The following is a 22,324-nucleotide window of genomic DNA, read 5'->3' as shown; positions in this document are numbered from 1 at the left end:
AACGATTCCAAGGAATCGAGCTACTGGGAACCGGTTCTCAAAAAGAACCGGTTCTCGACTCCCATCCCTAGTGAAATAGAACAAATTGTCATATCAGTCCCCGGACTTCTACTTGTTTTGTCTGTCTTGTGTGTCGTTTCCTGTTTTATTTTGTTAAGTTTCCCTCATGTGTCTTGTCTGGTGTCTTTACTTCCTTTTTGTGTTCACCTTTTCCCTGATTACCTGACTCCTCCCTGATTGTCTCCACCTGTGTCCAATTGTCTTCCCGCCCTCTTGTGTATTTAAACCCTGTGTTCTCCCCTGTTCATTGCCAGTTTGTTTTCCTCCTTATGTGTGTGTTAACTTACCAGCGTTTTTTGGATCCTGTTTGTTCGCCTGCCTGTTGTGACCCGTTTTGCCCTTTGACCACCGTCTCTGCCTGTCCCTCGTCTGCCTGCTCGTCTGTCTTCGACCTGGTTCGTCTATCACACCTGAGAATTCGCCTGACCCCTGTCTGTTCATCCGCCTCGGTGCCCTATCCTGGTTTCGACCCCTGCCTGGACTATCGGTACGTGAGCCTGCCTATCCCCATGTACGTTTGCCTGAGTGATTGTCCTCCCGTGTATGACCTGGTCTGTCCCCTGACTCTTCTGCGTTTCTTCCTTGTCAGGTTCCCCTCGTGTGCTCCCGACCAGGGCTGTAAAGTGGTTCTCCTGGAATCCGAAACCAAGACGGTTCCCCACCACAGCCACACTGAAGAAAGATCCATTACTTTCCTGTGTGAATTATTAACTCTGACTGTATTCAATAAATCCCCTTTAATTGTATTTCCGTCTGAGGGTCTTGCATCTGGGTCCGGTTCTCGTACCATCAGTCCTAACACAAATGACTTAACTATCATACATAACCAACACAACTACGACATAACAAATTATATATTTTTAGTTCTTTGATTATTTCCATTGTATGTAACATTTTCAGTTTTTCATCCTGTTTCTGTCTAATATACGTCTAAATCATTTTCTCAAAAGGGGTGATACTACCCTCCCAGAAATTTTTGGCTTGTTCAGAAGGACCAATAAAGGCTCCATTTTCAAAGAACTGGAATTTTCTGTCTATGATCTAATGGTTCAGGGTTTCCAGGGTCACAGATCAGTAGGTGATTTTGGTCACTGGTGACTGTGATGAGGTGGGCTTCAAAGATGGACAAGCCCATTCCTCCTAAAACCAAAAAAGGTCAAATATTACAGCGATATTTGTAAAGGCTGTACACCAACAGAAGTGGAGGTGCAGAGGTCTTGTATAATCTCAGACCCCTTAAGATTTCAGTATGCAGGAGGGTTAGTGTGGAACTGATGCTCAGTGATGACAAATGTCTACACATGGACCTGAGAGGAGCCTCATCAGGATGGAGATGATCCAAGACTAGTGAGGAACCAAGATAATACTGAACACAGCCATTAAGTAGGAAACACACTGCAGTCCTCTGGAATGGGACTGTTGACCAGAGCGAGCTCCAATGATGGGGAGAGGATACTGGAGAGACATGTGAAGATTACACAGACATATTATTACCTCCACCAAAGAGGTTATGATTTCATCAGGGTTTGTCTGTCTGTTAGCAAGATGACTCAAAAAGTTATGGACGGATTTGAATTCAATTTTCAGGAAAAGTTGATACTGGCACAAGGGGGTGGGGCTGATCTGCCTTGGCGGAGGTCTGAGTGCTTTTCTAGTTTACAATCTAGTCCACAAGAATTTGGACCGTGGTGGGATTTTCATCATTTAAGCTACGTTGTCACCACAGTGGAACTGAAATGAAGATGTGCCTGAAGTGTAGCTGTCTCCAAAAAACACAAAAAACAGATGCACCGAGGATTTTTTTCTTTTACATCGACCAGAATGTAATGTAAGCAGACATAAAGCCACAGTTTCCAGACTCACAATGTCTGTGGCTTCCCCCGCCGTCAGCATACCGTCCACATAGATTCAGCGCCAGGACTATTATTATTAGGGCAAGTGACTATTTTTGGTAATTTCCACATGCATTACAAGACAGTGCTAGTTCCAATGAGGACAGTGAGTCAACAGTCTCAGGTCCAGGGTCTGTAAGGTCCACCTGTGCATGAGCAGTGAGTGGACCTGCTTTGTTAGGTACCAGGAAGTAATGGTACTAATGGAAGGAATGATGTTCAAAGGGTCAGGGTTAGGGTTACCCTAACCGCTATAAACTGACTACACTTAATGTGTTTATTGCATTTTAATTGTATTTAAACTGTACTTTAATTGCATTTTAAAATGTATTTTAATTGTTTTGCACTGTAAAGCACTTTGTGACTCTGTCTGTGAAAAGTGCTCTATAAATAAAATTTATTTGTTTATTATTTTATCTTGTTTTTTGCATTCTCTTAATGAATGCACATTTTTTTCTTGCACTTTATTCTGTTGCTGCCTTGACCATTGAATTTCCTCATTGTGGGATCAATAAAGTCTAATCTAATTATTGTAAATATTGTGGTTTCAAATCCAATTTCTATTTATATAAGTGGAGACACATGGATGCACAGCAAACTGAACTACAACTGTTGAAAACTAGAACAGCTGTTACTAGCAAAACTACCAACTGCTTGTACAAATACCCATAACTGTTAATACTACTACTCCAATTACAAGTACTGACAGTGGATGTACTACAACTGCAGCTGTTAGTACTAATATATATATATATATATATATATATATATATATATATATATATATATATATATACACACTTCCACTCCTTTTCGAATGTGCAAATGAAGTCATGTATATGTATGTATATGTGTTTTTTTGTTTTGTTTTGTTTTTTTTCTTCCATTACTTCTTACAACCTATTTTATTTCTAAGCACTAAGTAAGATTACTTTGTCTTGTTGCATATTCGAAATAAACTAAACTAAACTAAAAAAAAAAAAAAAAAAAAAGAAACCTGTACCTGGGATGATGCGGATGTGGACAGGGGTCTGGATCAGCACTGATGTTGGTCTAATGTTCTAAAAGTGATGTTCTTTTCACCTTTCATGTGATTTTCTCATATTTGTACCCCACCCCCCGAAGGGGAGGCAAAGAGAATTTATTTTAGGTTCAGTTTGTTTGTTTCTTTAACACTTTAGCAGCAAAACTACTGGTTGAATTCATACTAAATTGGGTTTATAAATTGCCAGTGATCCAGAATAGATCTGATTACATGTTGGGAAAAGTATGCTAACATCAGCACAGGCATAGACATGATGACATCAGCTGGATCGATGCGAGGTGCAGAATTTGTTGTGCCTGGTACCACTTGTTAATGCTCTTTCATGTGTTTCTTCCAGGTTATAAACTGATGCACTGACTGAAAAACCTCAAAAATTTAATGTTGGTTTGAGACTTACACAGTACTGTATGCACAAAATTGCAATCCCCGTTAACCCCAAGACCATGACATGGTTACCCCTAAATCTATGACCTACTTAACTTTATGACCAAACACATAAAATTACTTATTACCTCTGCCAAGTGTAAAGGTGGAAGTTATATTTTCATCAGTGTTTGTCTGTCTGTTAGCAAGATAACTCAAACAGTTATGAACGGATTTTCATGAAATTTTCATGAAATGTTGATACTGGGACAAGGAACAAATAATTACATTTTGGTGGTGATGGGAGGTGTAGTTGACCTTCTTTGGCGGAGGTCTGTGCTCTCTGAGTGCTTTTTCTAGTTTTGTACTAATTACCTTGTGTTAAATTGCACATGTATCATGTCTATGCGTGTGCTGATGTCAAGGTTCTAATAATTTGGATTTTTCATTATAGTTTAGTTTTATTTAGTTTTGACTTTTTTTTCTCTAATTCAGTTAGTTTTATTTCGTTTTTAGAGCAGGTTTGCTAGTTTTTGTTTTCATTATTTTCTAAATGCTTAGTTTTAGCGTTTTTATATCTTTTATTTTCTTCACCGTTAAATTCAAATAAATCCCAGACAGGACTCTGCTGCTTTCTCCCAACTTTAGTCTCCATGTTTCCAGGTAGAGTGGGGACCAGAAGACAACTAAACAAGTGATGAGAAGTGACAGACTGTTAAATATCATATGGAGCCACCAGCTAAAATTGCTTGAGGGAAATAAATCAATTTTATATCAATCCGACATTTACAAAGACGAAAACGAAGGGAATTTTATCCGGAATTTTTATATGTTTTAGTTGGTTTTGTAAACACACAATACAGTTTCAGTTATCATTTTTTTCTTTTAATTATAGTTTTTATTTCAGTTAACGAAAATGTTTTTACAATTCTAGTTTTCGTCATTTCGTTAGTTTTCGTTAACGATAATAACCTTGGCTGATGTCAGCGTATCAGTTACCTCTATATATGTGCCAAGTTTGAAGTAAATTGAAACAAAATTGATGTTTTTATAGACATTTGAAATTTCACACATTATAAGTAAATGGGAGAAGAAAAAAGATATAAAAAAATTCAAACAAAAAAATTCAACTTTGACCTACTTTTCCCAAAATGTAGCCACATCTATTCTGGGTCACTGGCAATCTATAAACCCAGTTTGGTATGAATTCAACCAATAGTTTTGCTGCTACAGTGTTAACAAACAAATAAACAAACCAAACCAAAAACAATACCCCTTGCCTCATTTTCAGGGGGCGGGGCAATAATAAAAACACATTCAGAAAAATACGTATATTTTACAGGTTATATGGAATCACCTGGACAGTGTAAAGAAACTATACAACCAAATGATTTGAGAAAACTTCCAGTCCACTCCACAGTTTAACCACTGAAAGCCATTTAGTTCTGATTCATTTAATGTTTAAATATCGTACACATTTATCTTATTATGTCTTAATAAAGAGGCTTGCAAATAAAACCCTTTGATTATATCACGTCAAATCCACCGCGCTGGTTTGAAACGGAGTCAAAGTGATGAAAACTGCGTCAGCGTCCACATTCCTCCTGACCTGACTGTAAATGCATTCCAGACTAAATAAACTTGGTGTGACCCCAAAACACAAGAAAAACAGTTCAAGATGTGTTCTTGATTATCTCTGATCTCCGTGACTGTAAAAAAGTCTTGTTAAAGTTCATCTAATTCTATGCCTGTAAATCTAAATGTAACCTTTTAAGAGTTCGATCATCACTTTTCTGTCTTGGAGTATATCATCACAGTAAATGAAACATCAACACCAGTTATCAGAGGTTATTTATTTAATTGATATTCAATATATATAAATGTATTTATGTATTACACAAGCCCAAAGGTTATGTTTGTGACCTAGAGTATTTGTCTTCATTAAAATATTACAAACTTCTCCTCAGAAAAACAGTTAAATACATGTAAGATTAAAAAAGTTATTCAACCTCATAGTAATGCACCATTTTTCCCTGATACAGCTTGAAAATTATGATAAAAAGTGATAATGGATGTCCAATGAAATCAGCTGTTAATGTGAATAGGTTAATTCAGGATATTATTTAACTCCCTAAAGACCTACAACTAGATTTGTAGCAACTTCTGATTGAATTTAACTCCACATTTAATGGATTTAACACTACATTTTACATTTATTTAACAAAAAAAACAGGTATTTTCCCATATTTTATTTACTTATCATGTAGATGTTTGTTAAAGCTTAGATTAAATTCAAAGGTTATTATATCAGAAGAGAGAAAACTGAAGAAAAGGTGATTTTTTTTCCAGCAAAATATAAAATCTACAACAATTTTAACTGATCAAACTACATGGGCTTTGTTGGTGACTTCAAAACCGCAGAACATCCCAAAAAAAAAAAAAAAGATGCATTTGGAGCGAGTGGAAAGCTGAGAAATAGCATTTTCTATTAATTATTTACATGTATTGATAACATTAGTGGTTCAGAAGTTATGAAATATTTTAGGTTGGTAAAGGTTGGACGTTTAGGTTTTTTTTTTTATAATTAAACAAAAATGGATGTGTACAATAAAAGACAAAAAGGCCATAAGGTCAGTCGGTTGGCATATGTGCAAAAATAAACTGTCATAGTCTGATGTATGAAGTGCACTTTCAAAAGAAATAAAGACGTGTAGTGATTATGCATGGATGTGTTCAGGGACACTGGCAGGTTTTGGCAACAAACCTGGAGGTAAAAACTGAAAAATGATCCTGATTACATGCTTAAATAATGAGTTAAACAGGAGTTGACGTCCTGTGCAATGGATCCGTTCTGGGGTTCTTCTCCGGCCGTCACGCTGGTTTTACAGTTTTGGCCGAAGCGATCCGACCATCGGTTTGTCTGAGCAGAACTCCTTCCACCAGGACGGACGCTGCAGAACGTCTTTACCCTGCATCACCGTCGACCACAGGTTCTTGTAAAGCTGTGGAGGAACAACAACGGTGTTACTGAAGGTAAGAAGAAAAGCACCTGGAGAGCGCAGACCACCGCCAAGAGAGATCTGCCCCCCCCCCCTTCATTTTGTTCATTATTTTCTTCATTTTTCTTCATTTTGTTTTCATATTTTCTTCATTATTTTCTTCATTTTGTTTTCATATTTTCTTCATTTTGTTTTCATATTTTCTTCATTATTTTCTTCATTTTTCTTCATTTTGTTTTATACAGTCTACTCTCGTTATACCGCCAACTTCCGTTCACGGCCAAATTGGCGGTATAGCGAAAATGGCGTTACAATGGGTTGCGTCCATAATGTGCATGTCTTTACTATATGATGTCTATGCTGCCTCCGTTAACCCGTTCTAATTACGTTTCTAAATAAATCTTGATTCTGTTATGTTGTAAGGCAGGGATCGGCAACCTTTAACACTCAAAGAGCCATTTCGACCCGGTTTCCACGGAAAAGACAACACTGGGAGCCGCACCTCGGAGGTGCCGCGCCGCGCCGCTGGCGGTATAACGGTCGGGAAATCAATGGTATAAGTGTTGTTTGTGCATGGAACTGGGCTGGCGGATGGCGATAAGCGGAAATGGCGGTATAACGGCGGGCGGTTTAACGAGAGTAGACTGTATTCATTTTGTTCAATATTTTCTTCATTTTTGGTCATTTTGTTCTTATATTTTCTTCATTATTTTCTTAAATTTTCTTCATTGTGTTTTTATATTCATTTTTCTTAATTTTGTGTTCATTTAATTTTTATATTTTCGTCATTTTTGTGCATTTTGTTCATTATTTTCTTCATTTGTGTTCATTTTATTTTGTATTTTCATCATTTTTGTGCATTTTGTTCATTATTTCCTTCATTTATGTTCATTTAATTTTATATTTTCATCATTTTTGTGCATTTTGTTCATTATTTCCTTCATTTATGTTCATTTAATTTTATATTTTCATCATTTTTGTGCATTTTGTTCATTATTTCCTTCATTTATGTTCATTTAATTTTATATTTTCATCATTTTTGTGCATTTTGTTCATTATTTCCTTCATTTATGTTCATTTAATTTTATATTTTCATCATTTTTGTGCATTTTGTTCCTTCATTTGTGTTCATTTAATTTTTGTATTTTCTTCATTTTTCGGCATTTTGTTCATTTTTTTCCCTTCATTTGTGTTCATCCTGATGCTGTGAATCCACTCCTCCTTCTGATTGGACCAAGAAGCTGTAACATGAGAATGTTCGAGGCCAGGGCTTCCCAAAGCGGGGTACGCGTACCCCAAGGGGGTACTTGAAATTTTTTTGAAAAATACATTAAATAAGTCATCATGTACCAAATACAAAATAAATAATGAGAATTAATGCTGAAATATAAAACACAATAAATACATTTATAATATAGTTTTATTGTCTGTTTTATCATCTTGTTTAAGCTCTGGTAACATTTTAAAAACATTTCTATTTCATATTATACAAAATGAGTTTATTTGAATAGCTAAGTAATATTTTTTTTGTTGCTGAAAGGTTAATTTATTAATTAATGACCAACTTATTTATTTTTCTTATCAATGAAAGAGGGCACTTTTCAGTTTATATTCTGCACACAAAATTTACTTCAAAAAATGTGTTTTTTATGTATATATATTACAGTTAAATATATGTTGTTTGTTTACAAAGTTTTGATAATATAAACAGATACCTTTGGCACAGGAACAAATTTTGCCTAATTTTTTTCAATCAAAAATGCTGATGCAAGAGTTGGGGGTACTTGGCTAAAAAAGTCTATTTCAGGGGGTACTCCACTGTAAAAAGTTTAAAAACCACTGCTCTAGGCAAACAAAAATGTTTGTGCATGTGGAAATTAGTTGAAAGTTTATTTCTGTAATCTCATAAAATTTCATTATGAACATTTACAGTTGTTTTTCATGATACATGATAAAAATATACACGTCTTTTTTTTGATTGTTTGTTTTTGCTATAAGCATTTATTACATATAATAATGACAATTAAAGACCAGATTTTGAAAGTTAAGTTCTTCCTGAAAAAAAGTGTAAAGGAATTGGCATGAAAAGACATTTTCTGACACTTTTATTGCAAAAAAAAAAAAGAAAAAAAAAAAAGAACATTAATAAATCCAGGCGGCCTGTCATAGTCATCCAGTGCAGCTATGTTGTTGGAATATAAACGCTTCCTCCTTAACTGAGCTGTCCTCATCATTTCCTGTCAAACTGAAAACATCAAAAACAGCTGTAATCAGCCTCCTGGATCTGCACCAACCCAGAGGAGGCAGAGCTGTCCTTATGACTGTTACAAGCCGTCTTTTCCATATTGTGGACAAACAGATTAATCAGTGTCAGTAAGTGTTTGGACAGATTCCAGATCAGATCTTTGTTTCTGTGGTTACAGCTCAGTTCATCTGAGTGGATGAGGATTCACAACAGCCCGACTGTACGCACTTGTTTATGTTTTTTAATGATTTTGAGGTTACATCACATGGAGATTTACAGGAAGGACATGATACACAGCCGTATTTTCAAGGTTTTTTTTTTGTTTATTCTTTTAGATTTACCTCCGCCAAGGAGGTTATGTTTTTGTCGGCGTTGGTTTGTCTGTCTGTCTGTGTGCAAGAAAACTCAAAAAGTTACAGATGGATTTGGATGAAAATTTCAGGAAATGTTGATACTGGCACAAAGAACAAATGATTAAATTTTGGTGGTGATCGGGGGTGGGGGGGCACTGATATGCCTTGGCGGAGGTCTGCGCTCTCCGAGTGCTTCTAGTTTATTTTCAGTTTTTTATATGCAATGTGTACAAACAAAATATGCCAACAATATAAAGACATAACAACAATAGGCAAGGCAAGAAGGATAACCTTCTTACAAAAACAGACAAAAAAAAAAGAGGGAAAAACAGTCAGTGCACAAGGTCAGTACAGATAACTACATTAAGTACTTGGTGTAAGAGATGTACCAATATGGTCTAAATATGGCTGCCAAATTTTCAGAAAGGTGTTACATTGTTTTCTGAGACAGTACATGATTTTTTTTCCAGCGGGATGCACCTATCAGTGAGAAGAGGGCAATCAGATTTCCATGACACCACAACGCACTTCTTGGCCACACATAGAGCAACTTCCATAAATTTGAGTTGAGCGTTGTTTAGAGAACCACGAATACTTGTAAAGTTCTCCAGTAAACAAAGTTCAGGGTCCACTGGAACATTAACCCCTGTGGTCCTGGTTAAAGTGGAGCAGATATCATGCCAACAAGGCTTCATTTTCATACGACAAGGTTGAAACTTTGAGTATCATTATTGTGGAATAAATGTATTCCTTTCATGCAGTGTAATATGTTGAATTTATTGGAAAAATTGTGTAGTTTCAGAATATAACATCCAAAAATGTGTATCACTTGTCCTTGTGTGACTTTTTGCAGATGTTTGCTGAAAAGTGGGCGAAAATTACCCTTTTTCAGTGACAAATAATTGGAAAACCCATATTAATCCTGTTGCTGCTTGCACATTTTCATTGAACTTGCTTCCATTTAACTTTAGAAGCAGAACTTATGGTCTGGCCTTTTGAATGAGGATCAGTTTCAGTGATTTCAGTTCAAAGTCAATGACGTCATATCAGCCAGTTCCTCAAAAGACATCCTGGGAAAATTCTGTTTGGATTTTTTGGCTTCTAGGTAAGAATTGGACTTGTAATTCTTTATGAAGAGTTGATATTATCATAAATCTATATGTATTCTACACCATTCTCTTTCTTTTTCTGTTGTGAATAAAGCATTACCCAACAATTAAGTATATTCTAATATTAGATCAGTCAAATCATTACTTTTACTAACCCTACCCCCATTAGCTTTTAGTTTGTGAAAAAAATACATACCATTGTAAAAAAAAGTTGCATTCACTCAATTTTTAATATCTAGCCTCCAAAATGTAATCAATTCTGCCCACCTACAGGGGCTACAGTTAGTTTACATTATTTAGGCCCAGTTACTTTCCTAAAGTCTGATCAAGTTTTTTTTACAACCAAATTTTCATATTCATTTTTGAAACTGCCCATCAATTTGTTAGATTTGGACTTGCTCTGTCAATGATGAAGCCAGTTTAACCAGCCAGAACGACTTTAGGAAGGCTTCTATAAATTAATTTATAGTTCAACTAATAAAACAACTCTTACACATGTTATGGAGTAATGCCTAATTAATATATTTTTTTTAAATTTCAGACTGACTGAATAGGGCTAAGATGCCCAGACCAAAGCCATCCAGGAGTGGAGGAAGGAAGGCCTCCTGGGGAGGATTCAAAGCTCACAGATGAAGAGAAGAAAGCATGTTATGTTTGATTTATGACAGTAATTAAATGGTTAAATCCAGTAGTGCATAGGTGAAATTTCATGGTTTTTTGTTTCAACCTCATGTCAATAAAGGCTCAGTGATTTGAAAACCACAAAAGATTTTGCATAAATGATTTCAGATTCAGATTCCTGAGAAAATTTGACCCTAAATAATAACCAAGAACTTGAATTTTTGCCCTTAATGTCACTAAAATGCAACTCAAACCTTGAACCTTGTCATACATAGGCAGGTACAGTGTAGAAAGGAACCAACATCATGCTTTTTCAAGTATTAATGCAGCGTCTGCGTTTATTCCCATGACCATGTTACAGAACAGATGAGTGTCTTCTACAAAACAGACCCAATAAATAATCAGGAAACAGGGAGTTTTTGTTTAACTTGGACTAATGCTTTTCTCCGACGCAACAGTTACGCAAACACTGATCTCAAAATCATTATTTAATAAAACTGCAGATGAATGAACTCCACGATGAACTAAAGGATTAATAACCAGCTGCTCATCCTCATGAGAAACTACAGTTCAGGAACATTTAATGTGATTTATAAATGTTATCGAGGTCTTTGAACAGAGTGGAGTTTATGTTTGCAGTGTGAAAAGTTTTCCTTCATCCTATCATCTTATTATCCTTTACCGAACAAATCTAAGTTTGAGTTTTACTATGAAAAAAACACTGAAATACCTAATACCCATGTACAAAATAGTGCCAACTTTTCCGAACAGGTACTTAATAATAATTCTATTCATAGAGTAATCCTTTTTATTCAATAATCTGTGTTCATTTACATTATATCTCCATATTTATTAAATTGGTGAGATTATTTCTTATCAAAACAGGGGGAAAAACACATTTTTTATTTTTATTTTCAGGGCACAGATTAACATTGTACTGTTGTGATTTGATACATTTTATAATTACACAAGCAACAAGAAAAGCTGACTTGCACCGTCTTGAATTTTCCTAAAAGAGTTAATATTCCAAACTCTCATTATCAGTGAGAACGAACCAAAACCATCAATGACTCAACACTATGAACCCACAGACTGAATAAAGTATAAACACACATCTGTATTATAGTATCGTCAAGTTTTCTTCTTCAAATTAAAATGTAAACATTTATTACAATATCAACCCTCTGTTCCACAAAGAAACAAATATATAATAAAGTCATAAAGACAGAAAAAAACAGTCATAAATATAGTGAAAAAAGTGACACATAAAAAAGTAAATAATTATGATGTGTTAAATGTAAATTTTGTATTGTAAAACTTGTATTGTACTCATCTGTGTTTGGGTATATTACATTTATGTTTTAAAAATTGCATGTTTATAACCTTATGTTACCTTTTAGGCTGACATTTCAACATCTGTCCAAAGACTGCAGGTGAAAAATAAGCATGAGCCTAACTCTGGTGCATTTACAGCAGTGTGAATTAAAGGTAGGGTAGGAGTGGTTTTCCTGCTACATTTTTTTTTACTATATTGCTTAAAATCCCCTTCACACCCTGCTTACAACCAATTAATTAAATACTCTAACACAAAAATAAAAAAAATTTAGTCACCTGTAGAACACACAGGACTGAAAAAACACCATCCAATCATTTTAAGCGCCCAATCGAAATGATTGAATGGTAATATGTCTATCAAACTCTACTGCCATTTGTCCCTCCCCCCTCCACACGTGACCCTCTTCATGCATGAATCATGTGTTCTCAAAGGCTTGAAGCACTTGTTCAGGAAGCGAAGCCAGAGCTTGGCTTTATTTATTTATTTAGTTAGTTAGTTAGTTAGTTATTAGGGACAGTGCATATTAATGAACATCTACAACAATTGCAGATGTAAATATGCCAGATTGTAGCAGAAGTGCTAATTTCTATCTGTGGTCCCTAGGCAGGTGACAGGAAAGACAGTTGACAAAAAGACAAAACATCATAAAAACACACAAAACAACACAGTGAGGACAATCTACTGATGGTCACAGGTTTGGTTTTCCTTCATCCAATGTTTTAAGTTGTGATTTGAAGGAGGCATATGATTGTGAGTCTCTTATGTTGAGAGGTAAACTGTTCCAATATTCAGTTCCAGTGAATGAAAGTGTGGTATTATTATATATAAATATATATATGTATATATATGTTTGTATATTAGTTATATTAGGATGGAAAGTTCACTGGCAAACTGTTTTGTCATTAACATAAATCAGTAGGAAATGTAACGTTAGTCAGATAGGTATGAACTGGGGCTGTTCTGTAAGAGTGGGGGGGTTAGAGGAGACTGAATGAGGTATGCATGGATCAGGGCCAGAGCTAGGGTGAACTGTTGCTGTGCAACGCTCGTGAACCCTCGAGAACAAGCATTGCACGTGCCAGTACTCTGGAGGCGTGGCTTCGGGGGGATGTCTGAAGAAAGGGGTTTGGACTTTTGAATTGAGTGTTTTTAAAATGTAACTTGCTCGACTGTTTTTCTAAGATCTTGTACCCCACCTTTAAATAAAGGTCAAATGAAAAAAAAAAAATCCTAAATTTCTTGTTGATGTACATTCCAGTAAAAACCTGTCAAACTTCAATTCCTCTCTTTGTCTTTTTCTGTTATTCCACCTGTTTTGACCCTAAAACACAGTAAAACAAAACCACTGAAGAAAAAAACACATAAGTACTTTATGACACTGAAACAGACAATTCACAGCAGAATGTTTACCTGGAATAATGTCTCAGAGGTTAAACAGAGACATGCTACACCATCAGATCATTTCATTGTTGAACCTATTACCAGCGTTACTGCGTCTAGAACACAGGTGTCAAACATGTGGCCTGGGGCCAAATCTGGCCCGCCAAAGGGTCCAATTCAGCCCCTGGGATGAATTTGTGAAATGCAAAAATTACCCTGAAGAAAATAACAATCAAGGATGTTAAAATAATTTTAGCTCAATTCAATCTAAAGGGAATCAGACCAGTAAAACACTATCATAATAACCTATAAATAATGAAAACTGCAAATGTTCCTCTTTTTTTTTAGTGTAAAAAGAAAAAAAAAGGCAAACTACACAAAAATGTTAACATTTACAGACTAATCTTTTACAAAAAAAATGTGAATAACCTGAACAAATATGAACCACCTGAAATCTCCTCAGACAAGTATGTGGAATTTCACTAATATTCTGTCTGTTATTAAATGTTTTGTGCATTTGTATATTCACTGTGATCTGTAAGTTATAATGCACATGTATAAATGATAAACTGAGGCGCAATATTGTTAAAATTGCACTTACTTTTCTTAAGAATTTTCAGGTTGTTCATATTTGTTCATGTTGTGTTCAAGTACAGTTTGTAGAGGCAAACATTTTCATCATGGAATTTTACTTTTTTCACTCAAAAACACAGAGAAAACTTTGGAGATGACATTATTTCTAAGTTCTTATCCTATTATTTATATTATTTCACTGGTCTGGCCCACTTCAGATCATATTAGACTGTATGTGGCCCCTGAACTAAAATGAGTTTGACACCCCTGGTCTAGAAGCTTCCTCTGCCACAATAACAAACTGGACCCACCCTGACGCTGACACAGTAACAGAATCCACTGAGAGTCCACACCACGGCTTCATTTCTCAGGCAAAACAAACACGAGTTAAGCCGTATTATGGAAAAGGAAGTTCTCAGACGACGCAGAGTGGGTCATCATCAACAACAGTCATCCATAATTCATTACTTTCTCGCTGCTAAACACAATATTTTGTGTGTTTTCCTGGAAGAGGGAGAGACAGCAGCCAAAGCTCTGCAGTCGTCTTCCAGTAAACGGACAAAACCTGACTGACTAATACGAGACAATGAGGCGTGACTGACACAGACGCACAGTTTATTCCAATTATTTACATGCCATCGAACTTCGACGGCAGCAGGGAACAAAAGCAAAGACAGAGGAAATGTCATAAATATGTTTCTGGCCTCTGAACACTCACACCCTAAACCTCAACTGCAGAGAGAAGAGAAAAATCCACTAACTCTCTTTCATTGTAATTCGAGTCATTTGGGAGGACACAAGGCTTCAGGATGGACTCAGGCCCTCGATTTGAGCTAATCAGACAAGTAGGAGGGTTAAATGTGTGATTGACAGCTGTCAGATGAGAGTTAGATGTGGCTCTACTGCAAAGACAAGGTTCCTACAGGTTTCTACAAGTTAAATTTAAGACTTCTTAAGACCTTTTTAAGACTACATAGAACAGAATTTAATGCCCGTTTTACAGCCATACTGGCAAACATTCATGACACATAGAATTTAGGAAAATGTATTTATTTACTCCACCTTGATTCCCACCGTTCTGAGTCATTTCTCACCGGAGGCTGCAAAGTTAGCAATAACTGGTTCCTAATTTCAGTAAAAATTGTGGGTTTGGAAGGGGTGGAACTGAGTCGACTGTTACTTGAGGGCAGCCGTGAGACCGAAGGGTCACCGGTCCGATTCCCTGGACTGGTGGAGAGTTGTTAGCTGGTGTGCCCTTGAGCAAGGCACTTAATCCCCCGTTTGCTACCCAGGCACCTGACCTAGCGAGCCCACTGCTCCTAGCATGCAGTGTGTGTGATGCATGATCTAGTGATGGGTTAAAGGCAGAAGACAAATTTCGGTGTGTTGTGTATGTTTATGTGAGTGACAAACTACTACTGACAAAAAGATTCTATCCTGTTGTACTTTCTTTGCAGTTTGGACATTTAACAGACACATTTAAACACAATACAGCAAACAAGTTTATGACAGCAGAACTGAAGACCTATCATATCAGATTTAAAACCTTTTAAGGGTCAAAACACAGTAATGTCCCGTCAGAGAGCGAACTTTAATTGACTGCCATTCCAACATTTATTTAAATATAAAGTAGCTCCTTGTTTTGGATAATTCCTCATGGTCCAACTAACACGATTCTCTGTGTGTCGGAGGGGAAGGGCTAAGGACTGTTCGACTCTCAAAACGCAGATTTTTCAGGACCACACTACAAATGGAGGGGAATGAGAAATCTCCCATAATTCTGTTTGAATCATCGGCAAAATGGAGGAAAACACAGTAAAAAAGTTCAGCGGTGTGACGAAAGAAACACACAAATCTACGTATTTTCTTCGTAAACAACTTAATCATGTGATCGTCTGTTTAACCCTCAGAGGTCCAAGGTCACTGCCCCATGACTGAATCACATGACACTTTCAACATGTCGTAGCGCTGGAAGTTGGTCAGGTAGACCACTGGAGAGAACTGCAATTGAAAGTGTGGACTTGAAACACTCTCCCACTTTTTATTTGATGTTGATAGAGCAAATACAACCGGAGGTATGATGTTTTGAAGCCAGAGTAAACATGAGAAAAAGTATGAAAATGAGGTTGGGGGGGGGGGTGATATTTCTGACCATATCTTCATCATTGTTTGTCCTTTTTCAAAACGGAAAAACTGTCCGAATCCACAAATTCTAATCCACAGACTGCATTAGTATTACAGGTAAGGGTGAGAATCGCCCCCACCTGAACCCCACCTGAACCGGATGTGGAAACCAGGAGGACCGGGGGTGTTGGGGTGGGGGCAGGGGGGACCAGAGAAAACGCCTATGTAAAGATATGCTTTTATGTCAAATATTTGAGTATAGTTTTAATCTATTACAATTATGATTTTATATACCTAATATTTGGAACCGATATTCACTTGTAAAGTCTTTGAAAAGGTTCATTAAGCATCTTTGTGTTATTTATGCAATAAATTACATACATTTTTCAAATTGGATTTTATATTTTTTCTGTGTTTTTTGCCCTTTTGTGTTGATATAGTAGATTAAAGTGAAAAAATAACAGACAGATGAGATGGATGAAGTTGTGCTGAAAAAAAGACACCAAACATGGGTATAGTAAACATTTCTTTATATAGTATATAAAGGCAACATCAAAAGTACTTAACTCTTTCGGTGCCAGACAGTTAAGGGGCTAATAAGCCTTAAAAGTGCCACAGAATTTGGCCATTTTTCAGTATTTCGCGTCGTTTTTATAATCGAAGTCTGAATCGTCATCAGAACTCATTTTCTAGCAGATGGGACTGTTTTGACAGATCGCTGTGTTTACGATATTACTACAAAATGGCCATCTAATTTGCATATGATTTCATTCATAAATTCATTCATAAAATTTCCCAAGCAGAAAACGAAACGCGAGCTCTTCCTTGGTCAAAAACCGCTTGGTAACATCCGACCGATTGCTACTTAGATTCAAAACGCACCGGACGCAGCCGATTCATTATTGATCATAATTTGCAAGAAGATTTGAAAGAACGTCATTGAAATGTGAGAAAGAAATGGGGGTGGATGGTTTGTTTGTACACAAATATGGTGTGTTCTCCAAAGCCGATCTGATCGGCCCGTGGCACTTTAAAGGTTGTATTCGTAAAGCTGATTTAATCGGCCCATGGCATTGAAAGAGTTAAAAACGGCCAAAACAGGCTCAGACCCCTAAGGATTAATGCCGTTTTTTTGTATTATATAGGCCACTTGTTTATGTCAAACAGCAAAAAACCTGCTAGTTGTGGATGTGTGTGTCTGTTCATGTTAGCCCAAAGCCCATGCAACAGAGACAGTTACAGCTACTGATGGAATGGGGAATTCTTTCGCAAAGAAATGTCGCATCTGTTTACAGCACCATCGATGACTGCTGATGACCTAACAGGTCTTGAAGGGTTGTCTCATTACATAGGAGAATGTTTCAACCACTACCCCTTGCAACGTAGTACCAAGTAGTGCAAGGGCCAAGGGGGTGAAAATGAGAACTGGGATTGGGCCTAAGTCTTGATACAGAAGTTTGGAAACGTGGCTTCGCCGTTTGATAACACAGTAAAATGATGTCAGGTTTATCTGCATTTATACTTAGTCTTTTGGTTTGGACTGAGAGGAGAGAGCTGCAGAGGGAAGGTTTTGCTCTTTCTTTCATTCTGATCCGTACTCACCTGTCCGTCTGCGTTCCCAATAGGTGAGTTGAGGATAAAATCAGGAGGTGCAAAAACATCCACCAAAGCCACTGCATCGTCTTTCAGCTGAAGGAAACACACATGAAGACAGATGAGAGAAGTCTTCAGATCCTTTACTTCATTTAATACCACAATGGAAAAACACCGCGTTACACATATAAGTCACATACCAGAACACACCTAGGACTAAAACCACCAATGAATCACCACTATGCATCCACAGACTGTATCACTCACTTAATAAAGTAAAAAAATCATTGTTTACACACATCTGGATTATGGTATCAAGTGTTCTTCAAACTAAAACTCATGGCTGGTTGTTTTGATGATCATTTTAGGTCTTTTTTTTTCAGTATTTGAAAGCAGAAACACTACAAATGGTCGTTTTTGGGTCAACATACAGTATATCAGGGTTTCTGCATGTAAAGCAAATCTAATTTAATGCTTTTTAATGCCACTTTAAACAAATTTAATGCCCATGTCCAACTGCAGATACAGTTTTATATAGTTTTATGACAGTTTATCGTCGACAGGCTTTAACCAGGCTCTGAATAGTTCCTCCTCCACTCACTTCTGCTGAAACTTGCATTTTCCCATTTTTCCCCACATTTGCTAATATTCCCTCTGCTCTTTTGCCACAATATGAGCACGCTCACAGCACGTTGCATTCCAAACATCTGGTGTTGATGACTTTGTGTATCGGCCATAAACAATAGACAATTAAAGGGTTCTGCCTGTCAGTCATCACACTATACTTCCGATCAAAATTATTAAATGTTTATATGATCAAAATAAATCGTGAATAACAATATTTTTTTTCCCAATCAAGTGTATTTAATTTATTAATGCTTCTGGACATCAAATTTAATGTTTTTTAACATCATTTAATCCCATTTTCTGGAAAAAATCCAGGTAATGTAGTTTATTTCCCGTCACTGTACAGGAAAGGGATGAAGACCTAAAGCTGTCAACTGAATAAAAAGTATAATATTTACCTCTGATGTATAGTGGAGTAAGATGCATAAAATGAAAATAGTTAAAAAAAAAAAAAAAAAAAAGTTAAATTCAAATTCATACAGAACTCAAGTAAAACAAAAGTGATATTCCACCACTGAAACTGACTATAAAGTGTGTTGAAGACAGAATGAAGAATTACACTGGATTATCTTCACTGACATTACTGGTGTTATGCCTATAAAACAGAGAGTAAAGTAGGCATTTATAATCCTCTTCAGTCCATCAACTTGTGACAGGAAATCATTTGTTTGGGCAGTGTTTGACGTGTCAGAGGTACAGCACATGGAAATGAGTCAAAATGTGAGACATGTTTCTGTACCTCAGCGCAGAGCGTCACAATGGCGATCTGAACCATTTCCGCTGGCTTCCTTCCACTCAGGTAATTCCCTGCATTGGAACACAACTGGAATTAAACATCTCTGACAGGAATGTGTTACCTTTACAATCACTCATTTATTCAGCCTTTATTTTAACTCAGAATACTTTGACCTCATTTGCAAAACAGCAAAAAGTACTGACAAAAGTAATACAAAGGACAACCTGTAAACAATAAAAACAAAGAGAATAACTGAAACAATCAGGACAAGAACTAAAGAAACCAACAGTGGAAATAGAGTAAAGTAAAATTAAATACTAGTCTAGGTTCAGTGTAAAAATGCGGTCATGGCTCAGGAGGTAGAGCGGGTTGTCCAATAACCAAAGGGTTGACGGTTTGAATCCTGCTCAAGACACTTTGCCTCCAATGTCACTCACACTGGTGTATGAATGCCTGTGAATGTTCGTGGTGGTCGGAGGGACCGTTTGGTGCAAATTGGCAACCAGCCAGTCTGCCCCAGGGCAGCTGTGACTACAAATGTATTTTACCACCACCAGAGAGTGAATGTGTGAGTGAATCAATAATGTAAAGCACTTTGGGTGTAGAAATCTAATTCAGTATTTTAATTAATTAATTAATTAAGAGGTTCCTACAAGTTTCTACAAGTTAAATTTTAGACTTTTTATGACTAAGAACATAATTTAATGCCCATTTCACAGTCATACTGTCTCCTAGACTCCTTGAATTTAGGAAAATGTATTTATTTACTCCAACGCCTTGATTCCCACTGTTCCAAGTCATTTCTCACCGGGGGCTGTTAAAGTTAACGATAATTGCTTCCTAATTTCAATATAAATTGTCAGGTTGGAATGGGTGGAACAGAATTTAATGCCCGTTTTATGGCCTTACTGGCAAAAATTTGCGACTCCTTGAATTTAGGAAAATGTATTTATTTACTCCAACGCCTTGATTCCCACTGTTGCAAGTCATTTCTCACCGGGGGCTGTTAAAGTTAACGACAATTGGTTCCTAATTTCAATGTAAATTATCGGGTTGGAACTGAGTCGACAAACGTTATTTTCTGTGCAGCTTGGACATTAAACAGCGACATTTAAACACAATACAGCCAACAAGTTTATGGCAACATAATTTAAGACCAACCACATCAAACGTAATACCTTTGAAAGACTTTTTAAGGTATTTAATGTGGATTTGTAAATTCAAGACTATTAAGACTTTTTAGGACCCCGCAGGAACCCTGCATCCAGTGCTTACCCTGGTACAGTGTGGCCATGTGGTTATTGAGGCTCCACAGCCCATACAGGGCAAAGAGCTTCTTTAGAACTGGTCTGAGACCAGCCGGTGTGTCCTCAGCAGACGTCCACTCATGAAACCTCTGTAGGCAGGTGTGTTCAATGTAGGCGATGGCCAGGGAACGGCAGTAGTAATACTAAACACACAGACAGGACATTTTCAGCATGGTTTTCATTTCTGACAGCCCAAAAATGCAAGTACAGGGTGACCCAAAAAAACCGGAATTTTTGAAGTGTGTATTGGCAGACATGAGTTCCCGTTTTTTTGTGTCACCCTGTATAAGACGCAAGTTAAATCTAATACTAAACTACACTAACAACCATAAGGTAAAATTATTTTTAAAAAAGCTCAACATTTTTACAGATTTTAGTCCACATTCTCCGACCAGATGGGGTCACTCAATGGCTACAGAGCATCAGTGAGGGAGGACTGTGTTCCACAAAGCAACGTATTCAAATCAGACCTTTCTTTTAGTTACACTAATCCCATTTTGAGTCATAAACAGAAAAAAACGCCTTGTAATTTGATAAATTTTTTTTTGCATTTTAGAACAAATGGACAAGTTAATTTAATTATTCTATCCAGTGATACACTCATTTCCCAGAACCACACTGCACAGCCCTGTGACACTGTAACCTCCAGCCTGCGTCGGTGACATAAATAATCCAAACCAGACGCCTACAGTCAGCAGAGACCGCCCAGAACTCACAGCTCTGGTGGATGAGTCACAACATATCAGCCCAATTTCAGCAGAAAAGCTTGGAATCACTTTTTAAAGGGTACTTGAAGTGAATTGGCATTGATGGAAATTTTGATGAAATTTTCAGGAAATGTTGATACTGGCACAAGGAACAAATGATTACATTTTGGTGGTGATGGGGGGGACTGATCTGCCTTGGCGGAGGTCTGTGCTCACTGAGTGCTTTTCTAGTTTTTTATCTGAATTTGTGCCTCTCTTGCTTTTAAGTATTACACAAAGTACAATTAATCTCATAAGTGTGACCAGTACAGGTTCACATTAATGAACTGACAACACATGATCTTTTCTGGACGTCCTGCGCTCACCTGGCTGTTGTTCCGAGCCTCAAACTCATCGTTCGTCTTGGCCCTCTGCTGTTCCAGCCTGTTCCTGCTCTCCTGCAGCAGGAAACACACCAGCCACTTGTACGCTGCCAGAGGCACTGGAATAACACACAGCAAGGCAGATACATGTACCAGGCTTTAAAGACTGTTGTAAAGGAGGACATTTTTCATATCCTACTGTGCTGAGGATGGACTTTAGTGAGACTGTACTGGGGAATACTGAATGACACCATGCACTTACTGGTGGATTTTTACAGCAGCTTTATGTTTATTTCTGACTTCACATTGACTCCAAAGCCTTAATACCCAAAACTCCTAAAATGAATACTAAACTGCACCCGTTCTACATAACCTCTGCTGGTACCCTCTGATGCCCCCCCCCCCCAATCTTATGAACTTATGACTACTGATTTTATTCCATTTATTATTTTATTCATAGATTTTTGCTATCCATTATCATCCATTGCTTAATTGTTGTGGTTTTTGTTTTCTGTTGCACTTTGACATTTTATAAATGAAAAGTGCTTTATAAATAAATTTATTCTTATTAGATTCAGATTAGGTTAGATTCAACTTTCTTGTCATTGCATGTCACAGGTACAAGGCAAAAAAATGCAGATTGCATCTAACCAGAATGTACCTTGCATCTAAATATTAATACAAAGTGAGTATAAATAGTATCAATATAATATATACAGTAAATATGAAAAATGACAGAATGAAGTGATCCAATGTCAAAAAGCTCTTGTTGAAATACTTCTTATGAGATTTACTAACAGCAGCCATTAAATGAATCACTATCAAGTGGATGAAACCTGAACCTCCCACATATAACATTTGGATTGAGAAAGTGAGGGAAATCTAATCAGAT

General features: G+C 36.8%; 1 protein-coding gene across 1 annotated transcript in view; it reads right to left on the bottom strand.

The window, feature by feature from the left end:
- Positions 1 to 5,874: 5,874 nt before the first annotated feature.
- acox3 (acyl-CoA oxidase 3, pristanoyl) overlaps positions 5,875 to 22,324 on the bottom strand; it is a 53,349-nt gene continuing 36,899 nt past the window's right edge. Inside the window, exons 15-19 of the mRNA XM_030162738.1 lie at positions 21,436 to 21,551; positions 20,332 to 20,506; positions 19,060 to 19,127; positions 17,703 to 17,789; positions 5,875 to 6,362 (exon numbers count right to left, since the gene is read on the bottom strand). Coding sequence (XP_030018598.1) covers positions 6,243 to 6,362; positions 17,703 to 17,789; positions 19,060 to 19,127; positions 20,332 to 20,506; positions 21,436 to 21,551 — 566 coding nt within the window. The 3' untranslated portion in view covers positions 5,875 to 6,242. The remainder of the gene's footprint in view (positions 6,363 to 17,702; positions 17,790 to 19,059; positions 19,128 to 20,331; positions 20,507 to 21,435; positions 21,552 to 22,324) is intronic.

The sequence above is a fragment of the Sphaeramia orbicularis genome, chromosome 18, assembly GCF_902148855.1.
Source record: "Sphaeramia orbicularis chromosome 18, fSphaOr1.1, whole genome shotgun sequence".
In the NCBI taxonomy this organism is placed as follows: Eukaryota; Metazoa; Chordata; class Actinopteri; order Kurtiformes; family Apogonidae; genus Sphaeramia; species Sphaeramia orbicularis.
Note: the sequence above shows the minus strand (reverse complement) of the source record. Positions and strands in the feature narration are given on the sequence as shown.